Here is a 27,924-nt window from a genome sequence, read left to right on the forward strand (position 1 = left end):
AGACAGATACAGGGGGTCCCAGAGGTCAGACAGACAGATACAGGGGGTCCCACAGGTCAGACAGACAGATACAGGGGGTCCCACAGGCCAGACAGACAGATACAGGGGGTCCCACAGGCCAGACAGACAGATACAGGGGGTCCCACAGGCCAGACAGACAGATACAGGGGGTCCCACAGGTCAGACAGACAGATACAGGGGGTCCCACAGGCCAGACAGACAGATACAGGGGGTCCCACAGGTCAGACAGACAGATACAGGGGGTCCCACAGGTCAGACAGATACAGGGGGTCCCACAGGCCAGACAGACAGATACAGGGGGTCCCACAGGCCAGACAGACAGATACAGGGGGTCCCACAGGCCAGACAGACAGATACAGGGGGTCCCACAGGTCAGACAGACGGATACAGGGGGTCCCAGAGGTCAGACAGACAGATACAGGGGGTCCCAGAGGTCAGACAGACAGATACAGGGGGTCCCACAGGTCAGACAGACAGATACAGGGGGTCCCAGAGGTCAGACAGACAGATACAGGGGGTCCCAGAGGTCAGACAGACAGATACAGGGGCTGCACTTTATTCCCAGAAAGTTTGGCATGAAATGTCGCACGTTTTGCCGGCGGGGCTAAAGTTTAGAGAGTTCCCAGCAAGTCTCCGGGACGGTGATGGAGCCGAGCGGGGGAGCTGCGGGACACTCTTCAAGGGCTGCTCCACTTCTGAGGAGCAAATATTGTCTCTCCCAGCCGCCTCCCCATTGGCTGCTCACACTACAGATTTTGACACAAGTAATCAGATTGGAAAATCAGGGCGGGGGGAGAGGCCGGAGGCGAGTGTGCAAAGTGTCGCATCAGGGTCGCATCAGAGTCACACCAGTGCCACACCAGCCGGGGAGCCGATCATCTGCTGACTACTCCTACAGGTAACAGTGCCGGTATATATGTGTGTAGTATAGTGATACCACAGTGCCGGTATATATGTGTGTAGTATAGTGATACCACAGTGCCAGTATATATGTGTAGTATAGTGATACCACAGTGCCAGTATATATATATGTGTGTAGTATAGTGATACCACAGTGCCAGTATATATATGTGTAGTATAGTGATACCACAGTGCCAGTATATATATGTGTGTAGTATAGTGATACCACAGTGCCAGTATATATGTGTGTAGTATAGTGATACCACAGTGCCGGTATATATGTGTGTAGTATAGTGATACCACAGTGCCAGTATATATGTGTGTAGTATAGTGATACCACAGTGCCGGTATATATATATATATGTGTGTAGTATAGTGATACCACAGTGCCAGTATATATATGTGTGTAGTATAGTGATACCACAGTGCCAGTATATATATGTGTGTAGTATAGTGATACCACAGTGCCGGTATATATATATATATGTGTGTAGTATAGTGATACCACAGTGCCAGTATATATATGTGTAGTATAGTGATACCACAGTGCCAGTATATATATATGTGTGTAGTATAGTGATACCACAGTGCCAGTATATATATGTGTGTAGTATAGTGATACCACAGTGCCAGTATATATATATGTGTGTAGTATAGTGATACCACAGTGCCAGTATATATATATATGTGTGTAGTATAGTGATACCACAGTGCCAGTATATATATATATATGTGTGTAGTATAGTGATACCACAGTGCCGGTATATATATGTGTGTAGTATAGTGATACCACAGTGCCAGTATATATATGTGTGTAGTATAGTGATACCACAGTGCCAGTATATATATATGTGTGTAGTATAGTGATACCACAGTGCCGGTATATATATATATATATATATATATATATATATATATATATATATATATGTGTAGTATAGTGATACCACAGTGCCAGTATATATGTGTGTAGTATGTGATACCACAGTGCCAGTATATATATATGTGTATAGTATAGTGATACCACAGTGCCAGTATATATATATATATGTGTGTAGTATAGTGATACCACAGTGCCAGTATATATATGTGTGTAGTATAGTGATACCACAGTGCCAGTATATATATGTGTGTAGTATAGTGATACCACAGTGCCAGTATATATGTGTAGTATAGTGATACCACAGTGCCAGTATATATATGTGTGTAGTATAATGATACCACAGTGCCAGTATATATATGTGTGTAGTATAGTGATACCACAGTGCCAGTATATATATGTGTGTAGTATAGTGATACCACAGTGCCAGTATATATATATGTGTGTAGTATAGTGATACCACAGTGCCAGTATATATGTGTGTAGTATAGTGATACCACAGTGCCAGTATATATGTGTGTAGTATAGTGATACCACAGTGCCAGTATATATATGTGTAGTATAGTGATACCACAGTGCCAGTATATATATGTGTGTAGTATAGTGATACCACAGTGCCAGTATATATATATGTGTGTAGTATAGTGATACCACAGTGCCAGTATATATGTGTGTAGTATAGTGATACCACAGTGCCAGTATATATATATGTGTGTAGTATAGTGATACCACAGTGCCAGTATATATGTGTGTAGTATAGTGATACCACAGTGCCAGTATATATGTGTGTAGTATAGTGATACCACAGTGCCAGTATATATGTGTGTAGTATAGTGATACCACAGTGCCAGTATATATATATGTGTGTAGTATAGTGATACCACAGTGTCAGTATATATATGTGTAGTATAGTGATACCACAGTGCCAGTATATATATGTGTAGTATAGTGATACCACAGTGCCAGTATATATGTGTGTAGTATAGTGATACCACAGTGCCAGTATATATATGTGTAGTATAGTGATACCACAGTGCCAGTATATATATGTGTGTAGTATAGTGATACCACAGTGCCAGTATATATGTGTGTAGTATAGTGATACCACAGTGCCAGTATATATGTGTGTAGTATAGTGATACCACAGTGCCAGTATATATGTGTGTAGTATAGTGATACCACAGTGCCGGTATATATGTGTGTAGTATAGTGATACCACAGTGCCAGTATATATGTGTGTAGTATAGTGATACCACAGTGCCAGTATATATATATATGTGTGTAGTATAGTGATACCACAGTGCCAGTATATATATGTGTGTAGTATAGTGATACCACAGTGCCAGTATATATATGTGTGTAGTATAGTGATACCACAGTGCCAGTATATATGTGTGTAGTATGTGATACCACAGTGCCGGTATATATGTGTGTAGTATAGTGATACCACAGTGCCAGTATATATGTGTGTAGTATGTGATACCACAGTGCCAGTATATATATGTGTGTGTGTGTAGTATAGTGATACCACAGTGCCAGTATATATATATGTGTGTAGTATAGTGATACCACAGTGCCAGTATATATATGTGTGTAGTATAGTGATACCACAGTGCCGGTATATATGTGTGTAGTATAGTGATACCACAGTGCCAGTATATATATGTGTGTAGTATAGTGATACCACAGTGCCAGTATATATATATGTGTGTAGTATAGTGATACCACAGTGCCGGTATATATGTGTGTAGTATAGTGATACCACAGTGCCAGTATATATATATGTGTAGTATAGTGATACCACAGTGCCAGTATATATATGTGTAGTATAGTGATACCACAGTGCCAGTATATATGTGTAGTATAGTGATACCACAGTGCCAGTATATATGTGTAGTATAGTGATACCACAGTGCCAGTATATATATATGTGTGTAGTATAGTGATACCACAGTGCCAGTATATATATGTGTGTAGTATAGTGATACCACAGTGCCAGTATATATATGTGTGTAGTATAGTGATACCACAGTGCCAGTATATATATATGTGTGTAGTATAGTGATACCACAGTGCCAGTATATATATGTGTAGTATAGTGATACCACAGTGCCAGTATATATATGTGTGTAGTATAGTGATACCACAGTGCCAGGTAACAGTGCCAGTATAAATATGTGTGTAGTATAGTGATACCACAGTGCCAGTATATATATGTGTGTAGTATAGTGATACCACAGTGCCAGTATATATGTGTGTAGTATAGTGATACCACAGTGCCAGTATATATATGTGTAGTATAGTGATACCACAGTGCCAGTATATATATGTGTGTAGTATAGTGATACCACAGTGCCAGTATATATATGTGTGTAGTATAGTGATACCACAGTGCCAGTATATATGTGTGTAGTATAGAGATACCACAGTGCCAGGTAACAGTGCCAGTATATATATGTGTGTAGTATAGTGATACCACAGTGCCAGTATATATGTGTGTAGTATAGAGATACCACAGTGCCAGTATATATATGTGTGTAGTATAGTGATACCACAGTGCCAGTATATATATATGTGTGTAGTATAGTGATACCACAGTGCCAGTATATATATGTGTAGCATAGTGATACCACAGTGCCAGTATATATATGTGTAGCATAGTGATACCACAGTGCCGGTATATATATATATATATGTGTGTAGTATAGTGATACCACAGTGTCAGTATATATATGTGTAGTATAGTGATACCACAGTGCCAGTATATATATGTGTAGTATAGTGATACCACAGTGCCAGGTAACAGTGCCAGTATATATGTGTGTGTGTGCTATAGTGATACCACAGTGCCAGTATATGTGTGTGCTATAGGAATCCTAATCTTAGTGCCCTCCCGGTATTAGTGCCTGGGCACACACCATGCACCCTGCGCCTATTTACACCCTTAGCTGAGTTCACACTACATATATTTCAGTCAGTATTGTGGTCCTCATATTGCAACCAAAACCAGGAGTGGATTAAAAACACAGAAAGGATCTGTTCACACAATGATGAAATTTAGTGGATGGCCGTCATGTAATGGCAAATATTTGCTGTTATTTTAAAACAACGGCTGTTATATTGAAATAATGTCCGTTATTTACTGTTATATGGCAGCCATCCACTCAATTTCAACATTGTGTGGACAGAGCCTTTCTGTGTTTTTAATCCACTCCTGGTTTTGGTTGCAATACTGACTGAAATATACTGACTGAAATATACGTAGTGTGAACCCAGCCTTTACCTTCACTAAATATTTACCTTTAATATCTATTTTTAGAATTTTAAATAAAAAATATTTAAAATTCAACTTTTTGTGCGGAGTTTCTGGAGTTTATTTTATCCTTTTTTTAATTACATGGAGCAGTATAATAATTGTACATTTCACCTGTATAATGAGGAGTATTACATGGAGCGGTATAATAATTGTACATATCACCTTTATAGAGAGGAGTATTACATGGGGTGGTATAATAATTGTGGATATCACCTGTATAGAGATGAGTATTACATGGGGCAGTATAATAATTGTACATATCACCTGTATAATGAGAAGTATTACATGAAGCGGTATAATAATTCTAGATATCACCTGTATAGAGATGAGTATTACATGGGGTGGTATAATAATTATACATATCAGCTGTATATAAATGAGTATTACATGGGCCGTATAATAATTGTACATGTCACCTGTATAGAGATGAGTATTACATGGAGCGGTATAATAATTGTAGATATCACCAGTATAGAGATGAGTATTACATGGAGCGGTATAATAATTGTAGATATTACCTGTATAGAGATGAGTATTACATGGGGCGGTATAATAATTGTACATATCACGTGTATAATGGGAAGTATTACATGGAGTGGTATAATAATTGTAGATATCACCTGTATAGAGATGAGTATTACATGGAGCGGTATAGTAATTGTACATATCACATGTAGAGAGATGAGTATTACATGGAGCGGTATAATAATTGTAGATATCACCTGTATAATGAGGAGTATTACATAGGGCGGTATAATAATTGTTGATATCACCTGAATAGTGATGAGTATTACATGGAGCGGTATAATAATTGTACATGTCACCTGAATAGTGATGAGTATTACATGGAGCGGTATAATAATTGTACATGTCACCTGTTTAATAAGGAGTATTATATGGAGCGGTATAATAATTGTAGATATCACCTGTATAGAGATGGGTATTACATGGGGCAGTATAATAATTGTACATATCATGTGTATAATGAGAAGTATTACATGGAGCGGTAAAATAATTGTACATGTCACCTGTATAGAGATGAGTATTACATGGGGCGGTATAATAATTGTACAAATCACGTGTATAATGAGAAGTATTACATGGAGCGGTATAATAATTGTAGATATCACTTGTATAGAGATGAGTATTACATGGAGCGGTATAATAAATGTAGATATCATCTGTGTGAGGAGTATTACATGGAGCGGTATAATAATTATACATGTCACCTGTATAATGAGGAGTATTATATGGAGCGGTATAATAAATGTAGATATCACCTGTATAGAGATGAGTATTACATGGGGCGGTATAATAATTGTACATATCACGTGTATAATGGGATGTATTACATGGAGTGGTATAATAATTGTAGATATCACCTGTATAGAGATGAGTATTACATGGAGCGGTATAGTAATTGTACATATCACATGTAGAGAGATGAGTATTACATGGAGCGGTATAATAATTGTAGATATCACCTGTATAATGAGGAGTATTACATGGGGCGGTATAATAATTGTTGATATCACCTGAATAGTGATGAGTATTACATGGAGCGGTATAATAATTGTACATGTCACCTGTTTAATAAGGAGTATTATATGGAGTGGTATAATAATTGTAGATATCACCTGTATAGAGATGGGTATTACATGGGGCAGTATAATAATTGTACATATCATGTGTATAATGAGAAGTATTACATGGAGCGGTATAATAATTGTACATGTCACCTGTATAGAGATGAGTATTACATGGGGCGGTATAATAATTGTACAAATCACGTGTATAATGAGAAGTATTACATGGAGCGGTATAATAATTGTAGATATCACTTGTATAGAGATGAGTATTACATGGAGCGGTATAATAAATGTAGATATCATCTGTGTGAGGAGTATTACATGGAGCGGTATAATAATTATACATGTCACCTGTATAATGAGGAGTATTATATGGAGCGGTATAATAAATGTAGATATCACCTGTATAGAGATGAGTATTACATGGGGCGGTATAATAATTGTACATATCACGTGTATAATGGGAAGTATTACATGGAGTGGTATAATAATTGTAGATATCACCTGTATAGAGATGAGTATTACATGGAGCGGTATAGTAATTGTACATATCACATGTAGAGAGATGAGTATTACATGGAGCGGTATAATAATTGTAGATATCACCTGTATAGAGATGAGTATTACATGGAGCGGTATAATAATTGTACATATCACCTGTGTGAGGAGAGGGCAGCCATGTTTTTCATATTACAGGCATAAGTAGTTGCAATAGCAGACACACGCCATAAGCGAGAGGGTGGCGCTGTTTGTGGCCTTGTTGGGAGCCTGGTTGGTTAGAGGGGATTAGACTTGCGCAGAGGCCTGGACCCCCTCCCATGTGCTGGGATATTACGGGCAGGGGCTCTGGGGGCACGCATCCAGGTAGGGCCCCCATGCTGACATTTGCTATGGGGCCCCGACTCCTGTATTTGAATTTTTCAAACATTGGGATAAAGAGTGAGTAATGAGACAAATAACAGGTTAGTCGGGCGCGATGCCAGCCTCCTCCCTGCAGATGAATGGCAGCCTGTGTCTCATTAGGACACCACTAAATCCTGGCAGGACAAATGCAAATGCCAAGCAAATGACCCCCATCTGATGCCAGGAGAGATCAGTTGTATGCTGATGTGGATACCAGAGGCACTACAACTCCCAGCATGCACAGGGCGGGACTCTCTCAACTGGTATCAGAAAGTTATATAGATTTGTAATTTACTTCCATTAAAAAAAATCCAGAGCAGGAGAGGTTTTCTATGGGGATTTGCTGCTGCTCTGGGCAGTTCCTGACATGGACAGAGGTGGCAGCAAAGAGCACTGTGTCAGACTGGAGAGAATACACCACTTCCTGCAGGACATACAGCAGCTAATAAGTACTGAAAGGCTATATATTTTTAAATAGAAGTAATATACAAATCTATATAACTTTCTGAAACCAGTTGATTTAAAAGAAGCTGGAGTACCCCTTTAACTGTGCTGCCAGGGAGAGCTGTCACAGGGAGTTACGTTGCATCGGCATCATACGTAAGAGAAGTGATTTGTGTGAGAAGGGGAGGGCTGCGGTAGGTATGGAGCAGCTCTTGGTGATGCCAGGGGAAGTGCCAGGGTGGGACACTGTTGGAGAGCTCCTGTTAGTGGTAGGGGAGGGCTGCGGTAGGTATGGAACAGCTCTTGGTGACGCCAGGGGCAGTGCCAGGGTGGGACACTGTTGGAGAGCTCCTGTTAGTGGTAGGGGAGGGCTGCGGTAGGTATGGAGCAGCTCTTGGTGATGCCAGGGGCAGTGCCAGGGTGGGACACTGTTGGAGAGCTCCTGTTAGTGGTAGGGGAGGGCTGCGGTAGGTATGGAACAGCTCTTGGTGACGCCAGGGGCAGTGCCAGGGTGGGACACTGTTGGAGAGCTCCTGTTAGTGGTAGGGGAGGGCTGCGGTAGGTATGGAGCAGCTCTTGGTGATGCCAGGGGCAGTGCCAGGGTGGGACACTGTTGGAGAGCTCCTGTTCCATCATCAATTCTGCATCATCCTGCCAGGGAGAGCTATCATAGGGATTTGACCTCCCTGCAGCAGCTCTCCTCTATTGCTCCAATACAGGAAACAGTTACATTTCATACCCACATTGACCACTATGTACAGATCCTTAAAGGAGTAAAAAAAAAAACCTAGCTGCACTAAAAACAAACAGCGCCCCACTGTCCTCAGGTGTTGTGTGGTAGTGCAGCTTTGCTCTATTTACTTCAATGGAACTGAGCTTCAATACTGCAAACAAACTGAGGACAAGAGGGGCACCTTTTCTGGAAGAAACCCCTGTCATGTAGGACAGCATGGACACCTGTCGTTGGGGCTGAGATGGTTGGTGCTCAGATGATCTATATATATATATATACACGTCGGGCATTAGGGGACATGTAAATTCCGCCCTATCTTGTTTTGGATCTTAGAGGAAACCGTAGACACGTAAGAGCACACAATAATAGCGGTATTATGTCCTGGGGGGGATCAGCTTTCTCTTCTCCATGCAAATCCCGCTCAGCTCCAGGGCCATGCAAATCTGCAGACACCTCCCTGAGGCGGCGCGGCCCCGGTCTCCGCACTTGTGATTTATCTCACCTGTTCAGATTTCCAGATCTCAGAGGATAAAAAAATTAGTGATGTCAGTGATGTCTGTGATGTCAGTGGTGTCATTGATGTCTGTGATGTCTGTAATGTCGGTGATGTCTGTGATGTCGGTGATGTCTGTGATGTCGGTGATGTCTGTGCTGTCAGTGATGTCGGTGATGTCAGTGATGTCAGTGATATCTGTGATGTCGGTGATGTCTGTGATGTCAGTGATGTCGGTGATCAGTTGATTATATTAGTAACTGATTATCTCCTGATTACCGGTATACACCCGGCTTTATGGCAGCAGCCGGACATTAGTGGCGGTGTCCTTCCTATCGAGTGACTGATCCTGACTCCTGTATACACACAGCGATCAGCACAATATGGACCGGATCATGTCAGGCGACTATCTATTGTGATGGGGGCAACTACAGTATAGTGACAACCCGGGAAAATAAGCTTTAGTACCCCTCCCTTCCTGTCAGAAGAGGAGGGGGTCTCAGGCACAGGCGTTTACTACTCTCCATTGTTTCCCGGCTGTCACTACTCTCCATTGTTTCCAGGCTGTCACTACTCTCCATTGTTTCCAGGCTGTCACTACTCTCCATTGTTTCCAGGCTGTCACTACTCTCCATTGTTTCCAGGCTGTCACTACTCTCCATTGTTTCCCGGCTGTCACTACTCTCCATTGTTTCCCGGCTGTCACTACTCTCCATTGTTTCCAGGCTGTCACTACTCTCCATTGTTTCCAGGCTGTCACTACTCTCCATTGTTTCCAGGCTGTCACTACTTTCCATTGTTTCCCGGCTGTCACTACTCTCCATTGTTTCCAGGCTGTCACTACTCTCCATTGTTTCCCGGCTGTCACTACTCTCCATTGTTTCCAGGCTGTCACTACTCTCCATTGTTTCCCGGCTGTCACTACTCTCCATTGTTTCCAGGCTGTCACTACTCTCCATTGTTTCCCGGCTGTCACTACTCTCCATTGTTTCCAGGCTGTCACTACTCTCCATTGTTTCCAGGCTGTCACTACTCTCCATTGTTTCCCGGCTGTCACTACTCTCCATTGTTTCCAGGCTGTCACTACTCTCCATTTTTTCCAGGCTGTCACTACTCTCCATTGTTTCTCGGCTGTCACTACTCTCCATTGTTTCCAGGCTGTCACTACTCTCCATTGTTTCCAGGCTGTCACTACTCTCCATTGTTTCCCGGCTGTCACTACTCTCCATTGTTTCCAGGCTGTCACTACTCTCCATTGTTTCTCGGCTGTCACTACTCTCCATTGTTTCCCGGCTATCACTACTCTCCATTGTTTCCAGGCTGTCACTACTCTCCATTGTTTCCAGGCTGTCACTACTCTCCATTGTTTCCAGGCTGTCACTACTCTCCATTGTTTCCCGGCTGTCACTACTCTCCATTGTTTCCAGGCTGTCACTACTCTCCATTGTTTCTCGGCTGTCACTACTCTCCATTGTTTCCAGGCTGTGACTACTCTCCATTGTTTCTCGGCTTTGACTACTCTCCATTGTTTCCAGGCTGTCACTACTCTCCATTGTTTCCCGGCTGTCACTACTCTCCATTGTTTCTCGGCTGTCACTACTCTCCATTGTTTCCAGGCTGTCACTACTCTCCATTGTTTCTCGGCTTTGACTACTCTCCATTGTTTCCAGGCTGTCACTACTCTCCATTGTTTCTCGGCTGTCACTACTCTCCATTGTTTCCTGGGATTCCTCTGCCGGTGTCCACCACCCATAGTCCTCTACTGGGTCCTCTTGCTTCCCTCTATGTCTCCATCACATCTGGTCACAATTTGCCTCCTTTTGCAGGAAATGCCGCGCTCCTTTTTGGTAAAAACCAAGAAAACTCACAGTTACCATGAGCGACGCTACTCAGAAGATGGCGGTATACCCGTGGAGGAGCCCCTCACTGCATTACATCATGGTAGGTGGACGAACCTGACACGTGTCACAGCTGAGGGTTTGTTACAGTTGTATCCAGTTTATAGTCTGTTACAATTTATCAGTGCCGGTACAGCGGTACCTTGGTGTAAGAGTAACTTGGATTGAGAGCGCATTGCAAGAAGAGATCACAGTTTTTCAGAACTGTGACTTGGTGTAAGAGCATTGCTTTGGTGTAAGAGCTCCCTGTACTGGGTGGGAGGGGGAGTGGAGGAGGGGCAGGGTCTACATAGCGGGGTCTGCAGTCCTGTACTCTGACCCAGGAAGTCTTCTTCACCTTCCAAATATAGCAGATACACTTCAGGCTGGGGCTTACATCAGGGTACAGGACTGTGGAGGTAATCTCTCCATAGCTGTAACCCCTCGCTCCCCGGACAGAGAGTGCTGCTATACTGTGCTCACCCTATACCCTGCTCATTCCTTCATGCTCCTTGCAGTCTCTGTCCGCCCTTGTGTTTCCCATCCTCTCCATTCCTGCTATAATCTGCCTGCACTTTCACTCAGCTATACACAATGCTGCTATATTGTGCCTGCACTCACACTCAGCTATACACAATGCTGCTATAATGTGCCTGCACTCATACTCAGCTTTACACACTGCTATAATGTGCCTGCACTCATACTCAGCTTTACACACTGCTATAATGTGCCTGCACTCACACTCAGCTATACACACTGCTATTATGGTCCTGCACTCACACTCCGCCAGTCACACTGCTGTATATAAAAGTTTCTGTCTCTTTCCTGCACAACTCTGTGATTCTCACTTTCTGATTGGTCCATGCTGAACAACCCCCTTCCCCATTGCTGTCATGTGACCACATAGACCTTTGACAGCAGCCCTGATTCTCTATTCTAACCTATTGTACTAGGCTACTGCATTATGGGGATCTGCAGTTCTATCCTGTATCTACAACCTGCTGCTGTGTTATCAGGGTTATACAGTTACTATACATTATACACCACATGCTGATTGCTATACTGTACAGTAACTTATATATCACATATCCAGCTGCTGTGTTATCAGGGTTATGCAGTTATTATACATTATACACCACATGCTGCTATACTGTACAGTAACTTATATATCACATATTCAGCTGCTGTGTTATCAGGGTTATGCAGTTACTATACATTATATACCACATGCTGCTATACTGTACAGTAACTTATATATCACATATCCAGCTGCTGTGTTATCAGGGTTATGCAGTTACTATACATTATACACCACATGCTGATTGCTATACTGTACAGTAACTTATATATCACATATCCAGCTGCTGCTGTGTTATCAGGGTTATACAGTTACTATACATTATACACCACATGCTGCTATACTGTACAGTAACTTATATATCACATATCCAGCTGCTGTGTTATCAGGGTTATACAGTTACTATACATTATATACCACATGCTGCTATACTGTACAGTAACTTATATATCACATATCCAGCTGCTGTGTTATCAGGGTTATACAGTTACTATACATTATACACCACATGCTGCTATACTGTACAGTAACTTATATATCACATATCCAGCTGCTGTGTTATCAGGGTTATACAGTTACTATACATTATACACCACATGCTGCTATACTGTACAGTAACTTATATATCACATATCCAGCTGCAGTGTTATCAGGGTTATACAGTTACTATACATTATACACCACATGCTGCTATACTGTACAGTAACTTATATATCACATATCCAGCTGCTGTGTTATCAGGGTTATACAGTTACTATACATTATACACCACATGCTGCTATACTGTACAGTAACTTATATATCACATATCCAGCTGCTGTGTTATCAGGGTTATACAGTTACTATACATTATACACCACATGCTGATTGCTATACTGTACAGTAACTTAAAGTCAGAATAATAAATCATTATTTTTGGGGTGTGGAACCAATAGTCTGCATATCAATGATTTCTTATGGGAAAAGTTGCTTTGGTTTAAGAGTGGATTTGGATTACAAGCGCCATCCAGGAACATATTATACTCGTAATCCAAGGCACCACTGTATATGTAGAGTCCAGGCTGTGGTGTCCGGACTGGATACAACTGTAACAAACCCTCAGCTGTGACAGCTATCAGGTCAGTATGTAAATAGGATTGCTCCAATTCACTGACAACAAGCAGAGCCTGGTCAGAGAGGAGTCTGACTACAGCATTGTCTATTAACCGACTCTGTGTAAACAGGGAAGCAATTGTATCCCGTTTCCTCTTCCGAAACATTGTCCATAATGTGATTTATAAACATCTATTATGAGTTCCCTGTTTATATAACACCAGACAATAAAAAGCAAAAACATGAGAAAAAATTGCGCCACGTGTGACTGAAGGAAGCGCTGTGCCCTCATCCCTTCACTAGGCACAGCGCCATGTATACTGTGTGGCTGTGATTGGTACTGCAGCCTCATCTAGATGTATAGTATAGTGCTTCCCTCATCCCTCCACTAGGCACAGCGCCATGTATACTGTGTGGCTGTGATTGGTACTGCAGCCTCATCTAGATGTATAGTATAGTGCTTCCCTCATCCCTCCACTAGGCACAGCGCCATGTATACTGTGTGGCTGTGATTGGTACTGCAGCCTCATCTAGATGTATAGTATAGTGCTTCCCTCATCCCTCCACTAGGCACAGCGCCATGTATACTGTGTGGCTGTGATGGGTACTGCAGCCACCTCTAGATGTATAGTATAGTGCTGCGTCCTCATCCCTTCTCTAGGCACAGCGCCATGTATACTGTGTGGCTGTGATGGGTACTGCAGCCACCTCTAGATGTATAGTATAGTGCTGCGTCCTCATCCCTTCTCTAGGTACTGCGCCATGTATACTGTGTGGCTGTGATTGGTACTGCAGCCTCATCTAGATGTATAGTATAGTGCTTCCCTCATCCCTCCACTAGGCACAGCGCCATGTATACTGTGTGGCTGTGATTGGTACTGCAGCCTCATCTAGATGTATAGTATAGTGCTTCCCTCATCCCTCCACTAGGCACAGCGCCATGTATACTGTGTGGCTGTGATTGGTACTGCAGCCTCATCTAGATGTATAGTATAGTGCTTCCCTCATCCCTCCACTAGACACAGCGCCATGTATACTATGTGGCTGTGATTGGTACTGCAGCCACCTCTAGATGTATAGTATAGTGCTGCGTCCTCATCCCTTCTCTAGGTACTGCGCCATGTATACTGTGTGGTTGTGATTGGTACTGCAGCCTCATCTAGATGTATAGTATAGTGCTTCCCTCATCCCTTCTCTAGGTACTGCGCCATGTATACTGTGTGGTTGTGATTGGTACTGCAGCCTCATCTAGATGTATAGTATAGTGCTTCCCTCATCCCTCCACTAGGCACAGCGCCATGTATACTGTGTGGCTGTGATTGGTGCTGCAGCCTCATCTAGATGTATAGTATAGTGCTTCCCTCATCCCTCCACTAGGCACAGCGCCATGTATACTGTGTGGCTGTGATTGGTACTGCAGCCACCTCTAGATGTATAGTATAGTGCTGCGTCCTCATCCCTTCTCTAGGCACTGCGCCATGGTGGGTGGGTACTATCTACTAATGCAATAATGTTAGCGAGCACAAGGCTGATTGTGAATAAAGACATCAGAGATGAATGATTACTTGGTAGGAGGGGCTCCAGCAGCACAAAGTATTTAAGGAATGGAGTTTGCTGATCCTGTGAGAAGTCACAGGCTGAGAGTTACTTGCTGGAAAGTACTGGGTCCACCGTGATCTGCGTATGGAAGTAGGGACCCCCAGCAGTACAGAGTATTTCAGGAGAATAGTAATAACCTGTCCTGCAGGGGGCACCCTCTTGCATCGTCCCCTGTCCAATTGTGTTGCTCTTTCCTGAGAAACGTCTCTTCTCCGGAAAGAGGAAAAAAGCTTCATATGAAACAGACATCATCTCATTATCATGTTAATGAGCTACACTCAGTGCATGTATCTAAGCGTATCTAAGCCCTTCATATGCAAGTTCTGGAGGGACAGTCCTATAATTCTACCCAAATCCCCTAAATCAGCTCATCACACTTCTAGCCAGGAGTATCACACACGAGAGGCTTAGATACATCAGCTGACACAATGAGACAGGGCAGGTTTAGATGCAGCAGCTCATCAGCCAGTATCACACGGACAGGCTTAGATACACCAGCCTGGGAATTCTGTAGAGGTCCTGATCGGAGATTCGTTGTGTGTCTGACAAGGATGTCCCGCTAGGATCTGTTTTCTTAATTCAATCAGAGCCGGATTTCAAACATACAAGAATTGGCTCCGTGTCTGAGCAAACATTGTGGTTACTGTCACACACACTGCGTCAACACGTTCAGCTCTGCCGAGCCGGGCGAGTTATGTACCCGCACCCACCTGGCCGATTATATACCCGCACCCACCTGGCCGATTATATACCCGCACCCACCTGGCCGATTATATACCCAGACCCACCTGGCCGATTATATACCCGCACCCACCTGGCCGATTATATACCCGCACCCACCTGGCCGATTATATACCCTGACCCACCTGGCCGATTATATACCCGCACCCACCTGGCCGATTATATACCCAGACCCACCTGGCCGATTATATACCCGCACCCACCTGGCCGATTATATACCCGCACCCACCTGGCCGATTATATACCCAGACCCACCTGGCCGATTATATACCCAGACCCACCTGGCCGATTATATACCCAAACCCACCTGGCCGATTATATACCCAGACCCACCTGGCCGATTATATACCCGCACCCACCTGGCCGATTATATACCCGCATCCACCTGGCCGATTATATACCCGCATCCACCTGGACGATTATGTACCCGCACCCACCTGGCCGATTATATACCCAGACCCACCTGGCCGATTATATACCCAGACCCACCTGGCCGATTATATACCCAGACCCACCTCGCCGATTATATACCCAGACCCACCTGGCCGATTATATACCCAGACCCACCTGGCCGATTATATACCCAAACCCACCTGGCCGATTATATACCCGCACCCACCTGGCCGATTATATACCCGCACCCACCTGGCCGATTATATACTCGCACCCACCTGGCCGATTATATACCCGCACCCACCTGGCCGATTATATACCCGCACCCACCTGGCCGATTATATACCCGCACCCACCTGGCAGATTATATACCCGCACCCACCTGGCCGATTATATACCCGCACCCACCTGGCCGATTATATACCCGCACCCACCTGGCCGATTATATACCCGCACCCACCTGGCAGATTATATACCCGCACCCACCTGGCTGATTATATACCCGCACCCACCTGGCCAATTATATACCCGCATCCACCTGGAAGATTATATACCCGCACCCACCTGGCCGATTATATACCCGCACCCACCTGGCCGATTATATACCCGCACCCACCTGGCATGTTAGGTACCCGCACCCACCTGGAAGATTATGTACCCGCACCCACCTGGCCGATTATATACCCACACCCACCTGGCATGTTAGGTACCCGCACCCACCTGGCCGATTATATACCCACATCCACCTGGCCGATTATATACCCGCACCCACCTGGCCGATTTTACACCCGCACCCACCTGGCATGTTAGGTACCCGCACCCACCTGGCATGTTAGGTACCCGCACCCACCTGGCATGTTAGGTACCCGCACCCACCTGGCATGTTAGGTACCCGCACCCACCTGGCCGATTATATAACCGCACCCACCTGGCCCATTATATACCCACACCCACCTGGCCCATTATATACCCGCACCCAGCTGGTGAGTTATGTAACCGCACCCACCTGGCATGTTAGGTACCCCCACCCACCTGGCCAATTATATACCCACACAACTGGCCAATTAGATACCAGCACCCACCTGGCATGTTAGGTACCCACACCCACCTGGCATGTTAGGTACCCGCACCCACCTGGCCGATTATATAACCGCACCCACCTTGCCGATTATATACCCACACCAACCTGGCCGATTATATACCCGCACCCACCTGGTGAGTTATATAACCGCACCCACCTGGCATGTTAGGTACCCGCACCCACTTGGCCGATTATATACCCGCACCCACCTGGCCGACTATATACCCGCACCCACCTGGTGAGTTATGTAACCGCACCCACCTGGCCGATTATATACCCGCACCCACCTGGCCGATTATATACCCGCACCCAGCAGGTGAGTTATGTAACCGCACCCACCTGGCATGTTAGGTACCCGCACCCACCTGGCATGTTAGGTACCCGCACCCACCTGGCCGATTATATACCCGCACCCACCTGGCCGACTATATACCCGCACCCACCTGGTGAGTTTTGTAACCGCACCCACCTGGCCGATTATATACCCGCACCCACCTGGCCGATTATATACCCGCACCCAGCTGGTGAGTTATGTAACCGCACCCATCTGGCATGTTAGGTACCCACACCCACCTGGCCGATTATATACCCGCACCCACAAGGCCGATTATATACCCACACAACTGGCCAATTAGATACCAGCACCCTCCTGGCATGTTAGGTACCCGCACCCACCTGGCTGATTATATAACCACACCCACCTGGCCGATTATATACCCGCACCCACCTGGCAGATTATATACCCGCACCCACCTGGATAATTATATACCCGCACCCACCTGGCCGATTATACACCCGCACCCACCTGGCTGATTATATACCCGCACCCACCTGGCCGATTATATACCCGCACCCACCTGGCAGATTATATACCCGCACCCACCTGGCCGATTATATACGCGCACCCACCTGGCCGATTATACACCCGCGCCCACCTGGCCGATTATTTACCTGCACTTACCTGGCCGATTATATGCCCGCACCCACCTGGACGATTATATACCCGCACCCACCTGGACGATTATGTAACCGGACCTCCCTGGACGATTATATAACCGGACCTCCCTGGACGATTATATACCCGCACCCCCCTGGTCGATTATATACCCGCACCCACCTGGCCGATTATATACCCGGACCCACCTGGATAATTATATACCCGCACCCACCTGGCCGAGTATACACCCGCACCCACCTGGCTGATTATATACCCGCACCCACCTGGCCGATTATATACCCGCACCCACCTGGCCGATTATATACCCGCACCCACTTTGCAGATTATATACCCGCACCCACCTGGCCGATTATATACCCAAACCCACCTGGCCGATTATACACCCACGCCCACCTAGCTGATTATATAACCGCATCCACTTGGCCGATTATACACCCGCACCCACCTGGCCGATTATATACCTGTACCCACCTGGCCGATTATATACCCGCACCCACCTGGACGATTATATACCCGGACCTCCCTGGACGATTATATACCCGCACCCCCCTGGTCGATTATATACCCGCACCCACCTGGACGATTATATACCCGGACCCACCTGGATAATTATATACCCGCACCCACCTGGCCGATTATATACCCGCACCCACCTGGCCGATTATACACCCACGCTCACCTGGCTAATTATATAACCGCATCCACTTGGCCGATTATACACCCGCACCCACCTGGCCAATTATTTACTCGTACCCACCTGGCCGATTATTTACCCGCACCCACCTGGACGATTATATACCCGCACCCACCTGGACGATTATATACCCTGACCTACCTGGACGATTATATACCCGCACCCACCTGGACGATTATATACCCGCACCCACCTGGACGATTATATACCCGCACCCACCTGGCCGATTATTTACTCGTACCCACCTGGCCGATTATTTACCCGCACCCACCTGGACGATTATATACCCTGACCTACCTGGACGATTATATACCCGCACCCACCTGGACGATTATATACCCGCACCCACCTGGACGATTATATACCCGCACCCACCTGGCCGATTATATACCCGCACCCACCTGGCCGATTATATACCCGCACCCAGCTGGTGAGTTATGTAACCGCACCCATCTGGCATGTTAGGTACCCACACCCACCTGGCCGATTATATACCCGCACCCACAAGGCCGATTATATACCCACACAACTGGCCAATTAGATACCAGCACCCTCCTGGCATGTTAGGTACCCGCACCCACCTGGCTGATTATATAACCACACCCACCTGGCCGATTATATACCCGCACCCACCTGGCAGATTATATACCCGCACCCACCTGGATAATTATATACCCGCACCCACCTGGCCGATTATAAACCCGCACCCACCTGGCCGATTATACACCCGCACCCACCTGGCTGATTATATACCCGCACCCACCTGGCCGATTATATACCCGCACCCACCTGGCAGATTATATACCCGCACCCACCTGGCAGATTATATACCCGCACCCACCTGGCCGATTATACACCCGCGCCCACCTGGCCGATTATTTACCTGCACTCACCTGGCTGATTATATGCCCGCACCCACCTGGACGATTATATACCCGCACCCACCTGGACGATTATGTAACCGGACCTCCCTGGACGATTATATAACCGGACCTCCCTGGACGATTATATACCCGCACCCCCCTGGTCGATTATATACCCGCACCCACCTGGCCGATTATATACCCGGACCCACCTGGATAATTATATACCCGCACCCACCTGGCCGAGTATACACCCGCACCTACCTGGCTGATTATATACCCGCACCCACCTGGCCGATTATATACCCGCACCCACCTGGCCGATTATATACCCGCACCCACTTGGCAGATTATATACCCGCACCCACCTGGCCGATTATATATCCGCACCCACCTGGCCGATTATACACCCACGCCCACCTGGCTGATTATATAACCGCATCCACTTGGCCGATTATACACCCGCACCCACCTGGCCGATTATTTACCTGCAGTCACCTGGCCGATTATATACCCGCACCCACCTGGACGATTATATACCCGCACCCACCTGGCCGATTATATACCCGCACCCACCTGGACGATTATATACCCGGACCTCCCTGGACGATTATATACCCGCACCCCCCTGGTCGATTATATACCCGCACCCACCTGGACGATTATATACCCGGACCCACCTGGATAATTATATACCCGCACCCACCTGGCCGATTATATACCCGCACCCACCTGGCCGATTATACACCCACGCCCACCTGGCTGATTATATAACCGCATCCACTTGGCCGATTATACACCCGCACCCACCTGGCCAATTATTTACTCGTACCCACCTGGCCGATTATTTACCCGCACCCACCTGGACGATTATATACCCGCACCCACCTGGACGATTATATACCCTGACCTACCTGGACGATTATATACCCGCACCCCCCTGGTCGATTATATACCCGCACCCACCTGGCCGATTATATACCCGGACCCACCTGGATAATTATATACCCGCACCCACCTGGACGATTATATACCCGCACCCACCTGGCCGATTATTTACCTGCACCCACCTTGCCGATTATATACCCGGACCTACCTGGACGATTATATACCCGCACCCCCCTGGTTGATTATATACCCGCACCCACCTGGCCGATTATATACCCGGACCCCCCTGGATAATTATATACCCGCACCCACCTGACCGATTATATACCCGCACCCACCTGGCCGATTATATACCCGCACCCACCTGGCCGATTATATACCCGTACCCACATGGCCGATTATTTACCTGCACCCACCTTGGCAATTATATACCCGCACCCTCCTGGTCGATTATATACCCGCACCCACCTGGCCGATTATATACCCGCACCCACCTGGCCGATTATATACCCGCACCCACCTGGCCGATTATATACCCGCACCCACCTGGCCGATTATATACCCAGACCCACCTGGATAATTATATACCCGCACCCACCTGGCCGATTATATACCCGCACCCCCCTGGTTGATTATATACCCGAACCCACCTGGTTGATTATATACCCGCACCCACCTGGCCGATTATATACCCGCACCCCCCTGGTCGATTATATACCCGCACCCACCTGGCCGATTATAACCACCACAGGAGGTGACCATAGCCTCCAATTCATGTTTCCACCATCTCCCCAACCTTCCCAGAGGGGAGAAGACCACCATGATCCTTTACCCCCTCGCCACTCTGGGGTGTGGGGATCACCCGCGTTTCGCCCTGATTTTTCTAGTTCCGCTACTACGCTGCAGCTTTATAATTTTTGTCCTGTTTTTTTTTATACACTAGATCCTCAGGACCGGGATCCGTCCGTCAGGGTTCTTGAAGAATATACACCGCAGTATCTGGGCAAGAGCGCTAACGTCCATCCAGAAGACGACGCGGAGAAACCTCTTTATGTGAATGGAGGCTCCACTGCGGCCTCAGGCCCAGGTAATGTACTACAACCCCCATCATCTCAGTGAATGAATATTCATGTGACTTGACCAGTAACCAGATGTTGTGATTCCCTCTTCAGGGATCCCCTTGTCTTTGCTCCCCATAAAGTCGTATCCATCCATCGCCCTCTCGGCCTTCTACAAGCAGAGGCTTTCCTGGGACTCTCTGCATTCTGCCTACAGCTTTAAGCAGGTGCCGTCCCATCTGCACCCCTCCATGTTGCAGAGTTCTGTTGGGTTATACAGCAGCCCCCCAACAGCCACAGAGTCCGAATATGATCGCCCCATAAACTACAGCCTGGGATTCTCCTCTTCAATGGACGACTACCATTGTGTCAAGTGCAGCAAGGTAAAGAGGGGGCAATGGAGGAGGAGGGGGGATACAGGACACTGATCTATTACATTACAGCCAGATAAACTCTCCTGTCTTGCAGGTTTTCTCTACGTCTCATGGATTGGAGGTTCACGTCCGGAGATCCCACAGCGGAACCCGACCCTTTGTCTGTGATACTTGTGGGAAATCCTTTGGCCATGCCGTCAGTCTAGAGCAGCATCTCAATGTTCACTCACAGGTGAGGTCCTTGGTGTACGGTACACTGCCGATATGATGTATCAAACACTGTACTGACTGCTGAGTGTATCTAATCTCATGTAATATTTATCTAATCCTATATGTGATACAGCCTCATAGAACAACATAACAATATAACCGCTATGTATAATGTTACTAAACTTGGAACTATGTGAAATAACAAATTATATTCTACAGGAAAGGAACTTTGAGTGCAAGATGTGCGGCAAGACTTTTAAGAGATCGTCTACGTTATCAACCCACCTCCTCATCCACTCAGACACCCGGCCCTATCCATGTCAGTTCTGTGGAAAGAGTTTCCATCAAAAGTCTGACATGAAGAAACATACGTACATCCACACTGGTGAGTTATACTGCCCTATATCTACTATAATACTGCCTCCTATATACAAGAATATAACTACTATAATACTGCCCCTATATACAGGAATATAACTACTATAATACTGCTCCTATATACAGGAATCTAACTACTATAATACTGCTCCTATATACAGGAATATAACTACTATAATACTGCTCCTATATACAGGAATATAACTACTATAATACTGCTCCTATATACAGGAATATAACTACTATAATACTGCTCCTATATACAAGAATATAACTACTATAATACTGCTACCTATATACAGGAATATAACTACTATAATACTGCTCCTATATACAGGAATATAACTACTATAATACTGCTCCTATATACAGGGATATAATTATTATAATACTGCTCCTATATACAAGAATATAACTACTATAATACTGCTCCTATATACAGGGATATAACTACTATAATACTGCTCCTATATACAGGAATATAACTACTATAATACTGCTCCTATATACAGGAATATAACTACTATAGTACTGCCTCCTATATACAGGAATATAACTACTATAATACTGCCCCCTATATACAAGAATATAACTACTATAATACTGCCCCCTATATACAAGAATATAACTACTATAATACCGCCCCCTATATACAAGAATATAAGTACTATAATACTGCTCCTATATACAGGAATATAATTATTATAATACTGCTCCTATATACAAGAATATAACTACTATAATACTGCTCCTATATACAAGAATATAACTACTATAATACTGCTCCTATATACAGGAATATAACTACTATAATACCGCTCCTATATACAAGAATATAACTACTATAATACTGCTCCCTATATACAGGAATATACCTACTATAATACTGCTCCTATATACAAGAATATAACTACTATAATCAGTGGCGGATTAAATGTACTCTGGGCCCCGGGCTGTCCACCCAACCTGGGCCCCCCCCCCCCCCCCGCCCAGTCAATTCGCCCACATTATAATCTGCTACTGCCCCCCCCCCCCCCCCACTGTCCCCAATAAACACTGCCTGCCTGCCTCCCCTCCCTGCTGGCCCCAATAAACATAATGTTTGGTCCCTTGCTGCTACCCCCAGTAAGCATTGCCCACCCCACCTCCACTGCCCCCAATAAACATATCGCCACCTCACCTGGTCCCCTGCTGTTGCCCCCCCCCAAGGTCACAGCAGCACAGAGGATGTCAGGAGAGGAGGGTGCTGATCTTATAGGAGAGGACCGAGCAGCACAGAGGATGTCAGGAGAGGAGGGTGTTGATCTATAGGGGAGGTCCCAGCAGCACAGAGGATGTCAGGAGAGGAGGGTGCTAATCCTATAGGAGATAGTCCCCCTTTATAGATGGTCTCCCTCTTTCCCCCTCTATAGATGGTCCCCCCTCTTTCCCCCCTCTTATAGATGGTCCCCCTCTTTCCCCCCTTATAGATGGTCCCCCTCTTTCCCCCCTTATAGATGGTCCCCCTCTTCCCCCCCTTATAGATGGTCCCCCTCTTTCCCCCCTTATAGATGGTCCCCCTCTTTCCCCCCTTATAGATGGTCCCCCTCTTCCCCCCCTTATAGATGGTCCCCCTCTTTCCCCCTCTATAGATGGTCCCCCTTTTTCCCCCCTTATAGATGGTCCCCCTCTTCCCCCCTCTATAGATGGTCCCCCTCTTTCCCCCTCTAAAGATGGTCCCCCTCTTTCCCCCCTTATAGATGGTCCCCCTCTTCCCTCTCCCCCCTTCTAGCTGGTCCTCTTTCCCCCCCTTATAGCTGGTCCCCCTCTTTCCCCCCTTATAGCTGGTCCCCCTTTCCCCCCTTATAGCTGGTCCTCCTTTCCCCCCTTATAGATGGTCCCCCTCTTTCCCCCTTTATAGATGGTCCCCCTCTTTCCCCCTTTATAGATGGCCCCCCTCTTCCCCCCTTATAGATGGTCCCCCTCTTCCCCCCTTATAGATGGTCCCCCTCTTCCCCCCTTATAGATGGTCCCCCTCTTTCCCCCCTTATAGATGGTCCCCCTCTTTCCCCTTTTATAGATGGTCCCCCTCTTTCCCCCCTTATAGATGGTCCCCCTCTTTCCCCCTTTATAGATGGCCCCCCTCTTTCCCCCCTTATAGATGGTCCCCCTCTTCCCCCCTTATAGATGGTCCCCCTCTTCCCCCCTTATAGATGGTCCCCCTCTCCCCCCTTATGGATAGTCCCCCTCTCCCCCCTCCATTTATAGATGGTCCCCCTCTTTCCCCCCCTTTATAGCTGCCCCCCCTTTCCCCCCCTTTATAGATGCCCCCCCAGTGAGCAAATAACACAAAAATAACAAAATATAACTCACCTACCCTGCGTTCCCCCGTCGATCCTCTCTCCGGCTGCCTCCGTCTGATGCGTGGCTGCCGGGGGTGTCCGGTCCTCTCCCCGGCAGCGCGCGCATCACACAGCTCCTAGTGCCGCCTGGGCCCTGACTTCCGGTACGTGCGCTCCCAGTACCGTAAGTCAGGGCCCCAGGCGGCACTAGGAGCTGTGTGATGCGCGCGCTGCCGGGGAGAGGACCGGACACCCCCGGCAGCCGCGCATCAGACGGAGGCAGCCGGAGACTCTTGTGACCGCAAGCGAAACAATGCTTGCGGTCACAAGAGTGCAGTGGCGAGGGGGCCTCCCGGGCGGCATTATAATGTGGGCGGCAAGGCATGGGCCCCCCCGGAGCCTCGGGCCCCGGGCGGCCGCCCAAACCGCCTACATTATAATCCGCCATTGACTATAATACTGTTCCTATATACAGGGATATAACTACTATAATACTGCTCCTATATACAGGAATATAACTACTATAAATCACGAACTGGAGAGAATGGAACCGCTGCACATCCCATCTATGGCTGATACTAATGCCGCTAGGCCTATATTAAAAATCAACACCAGAGTGTCTGTATATGAATTGATCAAGCCATATTGCCCCGTGTACCACCGCGCAGGTACTCTGGTCCACACGGGTCCCTACGCTAACTCCACACCGTGTCGGTCAGCGACCGCCAACCCCGCATAGCGTGCACGTGCAGGGAAGGGAGGCCATGGAACGGCCCTGCAACCCCAATGTCACAGGACCAGACCCAAAAAGCCCCACCAAAACCCAGCCAGCACCACCGGCGGGGAAGGCTGCCCCCAAACGACACAAGTATGGATATGGTATTACACTTACCATTGATGCTCTCACAGAATGGGGAAAACATAGGGTCCAGACATGTGAGCACAGGCATATCCTGCTAATTTTGGTCATGTGGGTCTTATAAAGGAGTGCTAGCTGGTGGCGCCTGCGGGGAACTTGGGGGCCCTTTAGGGTCTGGTCCTGTGACAATGGGGTTGCAGGGCCATTCCGTGGCCCCCCTTCTCTGCTTGCGCACGATTTGCGGGGATTGTGGTCACTGAACGGCACAGTGATGTGTTTTGGTTAGGGACTTGTGTGTATCAGAAGACCTGCACGTGGTACATGAGGCAATATGGTTTGGCCAAATTATATACTAACTTCTGATGTTGGTTTTAAATGTAGCTGAATAAGCTTTCGTGTCAGCCATGGGTGCGATGTGCAGCCATTTCTGTCTTTTTGGCTTGTGCATATAACTACTATAATACTGCTCCTATATACAGGAATATACTACTATAATACTGCTCCTATATACAGGAATATACTACTATAATACTGCTCCTATATACAGGAATATAACTACTAGAATACTGCTCTTATATACAGGAATATAACTACTATAATACTGCTCCTATATACAAGAATATAACTACTATAATACTGTCTCCTATATACAGGGATATACTACTATAATACTGCTCCTATATACAGGAATATAACTACTATAATACTGCTCCTATATACAGGGATATAACTACTATAATACAGCCCCCTATATACAGGAATATACTACTATAATACTGCTCCTATATACAGGAATATAACTACTATAATACTGCTCCTATATACAGGGATATAACTACTATAATACAGCCCCCTATATACAGGAATATACTACTATAATACTGCTCCTATATACAGGAATATAACTACTATAATACTGCTCCTGTATACAGGAATATAACTACTATAATACTGCTCCTATATACAGGGATATAACTACTATATTACAGCCCCCATGTTATAATGAATATTTCCTCTCCTTGTATTAGGTGAGAAGCCGCACAAGTGTCAGGTTTGTGGAAAAGCCTTCAGTCAGAGCTCGAACCTCATCACGCACAGCCGCAAGCACACGGGTTTTAAGCCGTTTACATGTGACCTGTGCAGTAAAGGCTTCCAGCGTAAGGTGGACCTGAGGAGACACAGAGAGAACCAGCATGGGCTGAAGTGATCAGACACCACCATTACCATACAGTGCTGGTCACCAGTCCTGGTTTCCTCCGTGGATGCGGCACATGGACGACGTCTTTGCAGTCATCACTATGAGCAGAGGAGGGTCCAGGCTTTATAACAGGTTCCTGTCGTGACTCCATTGAAGCTATTGGCTTTGTATGACTTACAAGGCGCCATCCTGATGTCTGTCAGAACTGCTCGTTTCTGAACTGAAATTTTTTTTTTAAATAAACTTTATTTCAGGCGATTAGATCTTAAATTTTTGTAAAAGAAAAAAACTCTCCAGGCGCCATGTTTAACCTCTCACAGCCTTTCTTTACGGGACACCACACGTTCTAGACACTTCTAATAACTGTGATAATGTATTACTGCTTGGAATAAATCTTTTTATACCTCGTGAATTACTCGCTGCCAATAACTATCAGGAGTGTAACGTGAGGAAAACAACGGCCCTCTGTCCATGGCAACCAATGGGGACGCAGCTTTATATTAGTTAAGAGCTGGAATCTGATTGGTTGCTATGGGCTCTATAAGAAGAAAGGACAACCAATCAGCTCAGTACTAGCAGAATGAAACATGAACATGATTGGTTGCTATGGGTTCTATAAGGAGAGAGGACAACCACTTAGCCCAGTACTAGCAGAATCTGATTGGTTGCTATGGGTACTATAGGAAAAAAGGACAACCAATCATCTCAGTACTAGCAGAATGAAACAAGAATCTCATTGCCCCCTCTTGTGTCCGGCGCACTCATTGTTATAGGCGCAGTGCCTGACGAACACACAAGGGCGATGTTCACGGCACACACGTCCACGTCCGAAGATCTCAGGGGCCTTGTGTGAGATAAATGAAAGGAGGAAGTCGATTGGTTGCTATAGGCTCTCCAAGAAATATGGTGGCAGAACAATAACCAATCAATTCTGCTAGCAGCATAATAGGAGAAATGTGATTGGTTGCTATGGGCTTTCCAGA

The 27,924-nt window shown here is 46.1% G+C and overlaps 2 protein-coding genes across 2 annotated transcripts; one reads left to right on the top strand and one right to left on the bottom strand.

Moving 5' to 3' along the window:
- Positions 1-544: 544 nt before the first annotated feature.
- Positions 545-27,353, top strand: GFI1B (growth factor independent 1B transcriptional repressor). The gene is made up of 7 exons (XM_069986226.1): positions 545-919; positions 11,106-11,220; positions 21,487-21,630; positions 21,716-21,984; positions 22,070-22,207; positions 22,405-22,570; positions 26,772-27,353. The coding sequence occupies exons 2-7, from the start codon at positions 11,109-11,111 to the stop codon at positions 26,948-26,950; spliced, it is 1,008 nt and encodes a 335-aa protein (XP_069842327.1). The 5' UTR covers positions 545-919; positions 11,106-11,108; the 3' UTR covers positions 26,951-27,353.
- LOC138765831 (dentin sialophosphoprotein-like) lies at positions 9,741-10,994 on the bottom strand. Its single transcript, XM_069942922.1, has one exon. It carries the CDS (start codon positions 10,992-10,994, stop codon positions 9,741-9,743), a length of 1,254 nt encoding a protein of 417 aa, XP_069799023.1.
- Positions 27,354-27,924: the final 571 nt, after the last annotated feature.

Source organism: Dendropsophus ebraccatus, chromosome 10, assembly GCF_027789765.1.
Source record: "Dendropsophus ebraccatus isolate aDenEbr1 chromosome 10, aDenEbr1.pat, whole genome shotgun sequence".
NCBI lineage: Eukaryota > Metazoa > Chordata > Amphibia > Anura > Hylidae > Dendropsophus > Dendropsophus ebraccatus.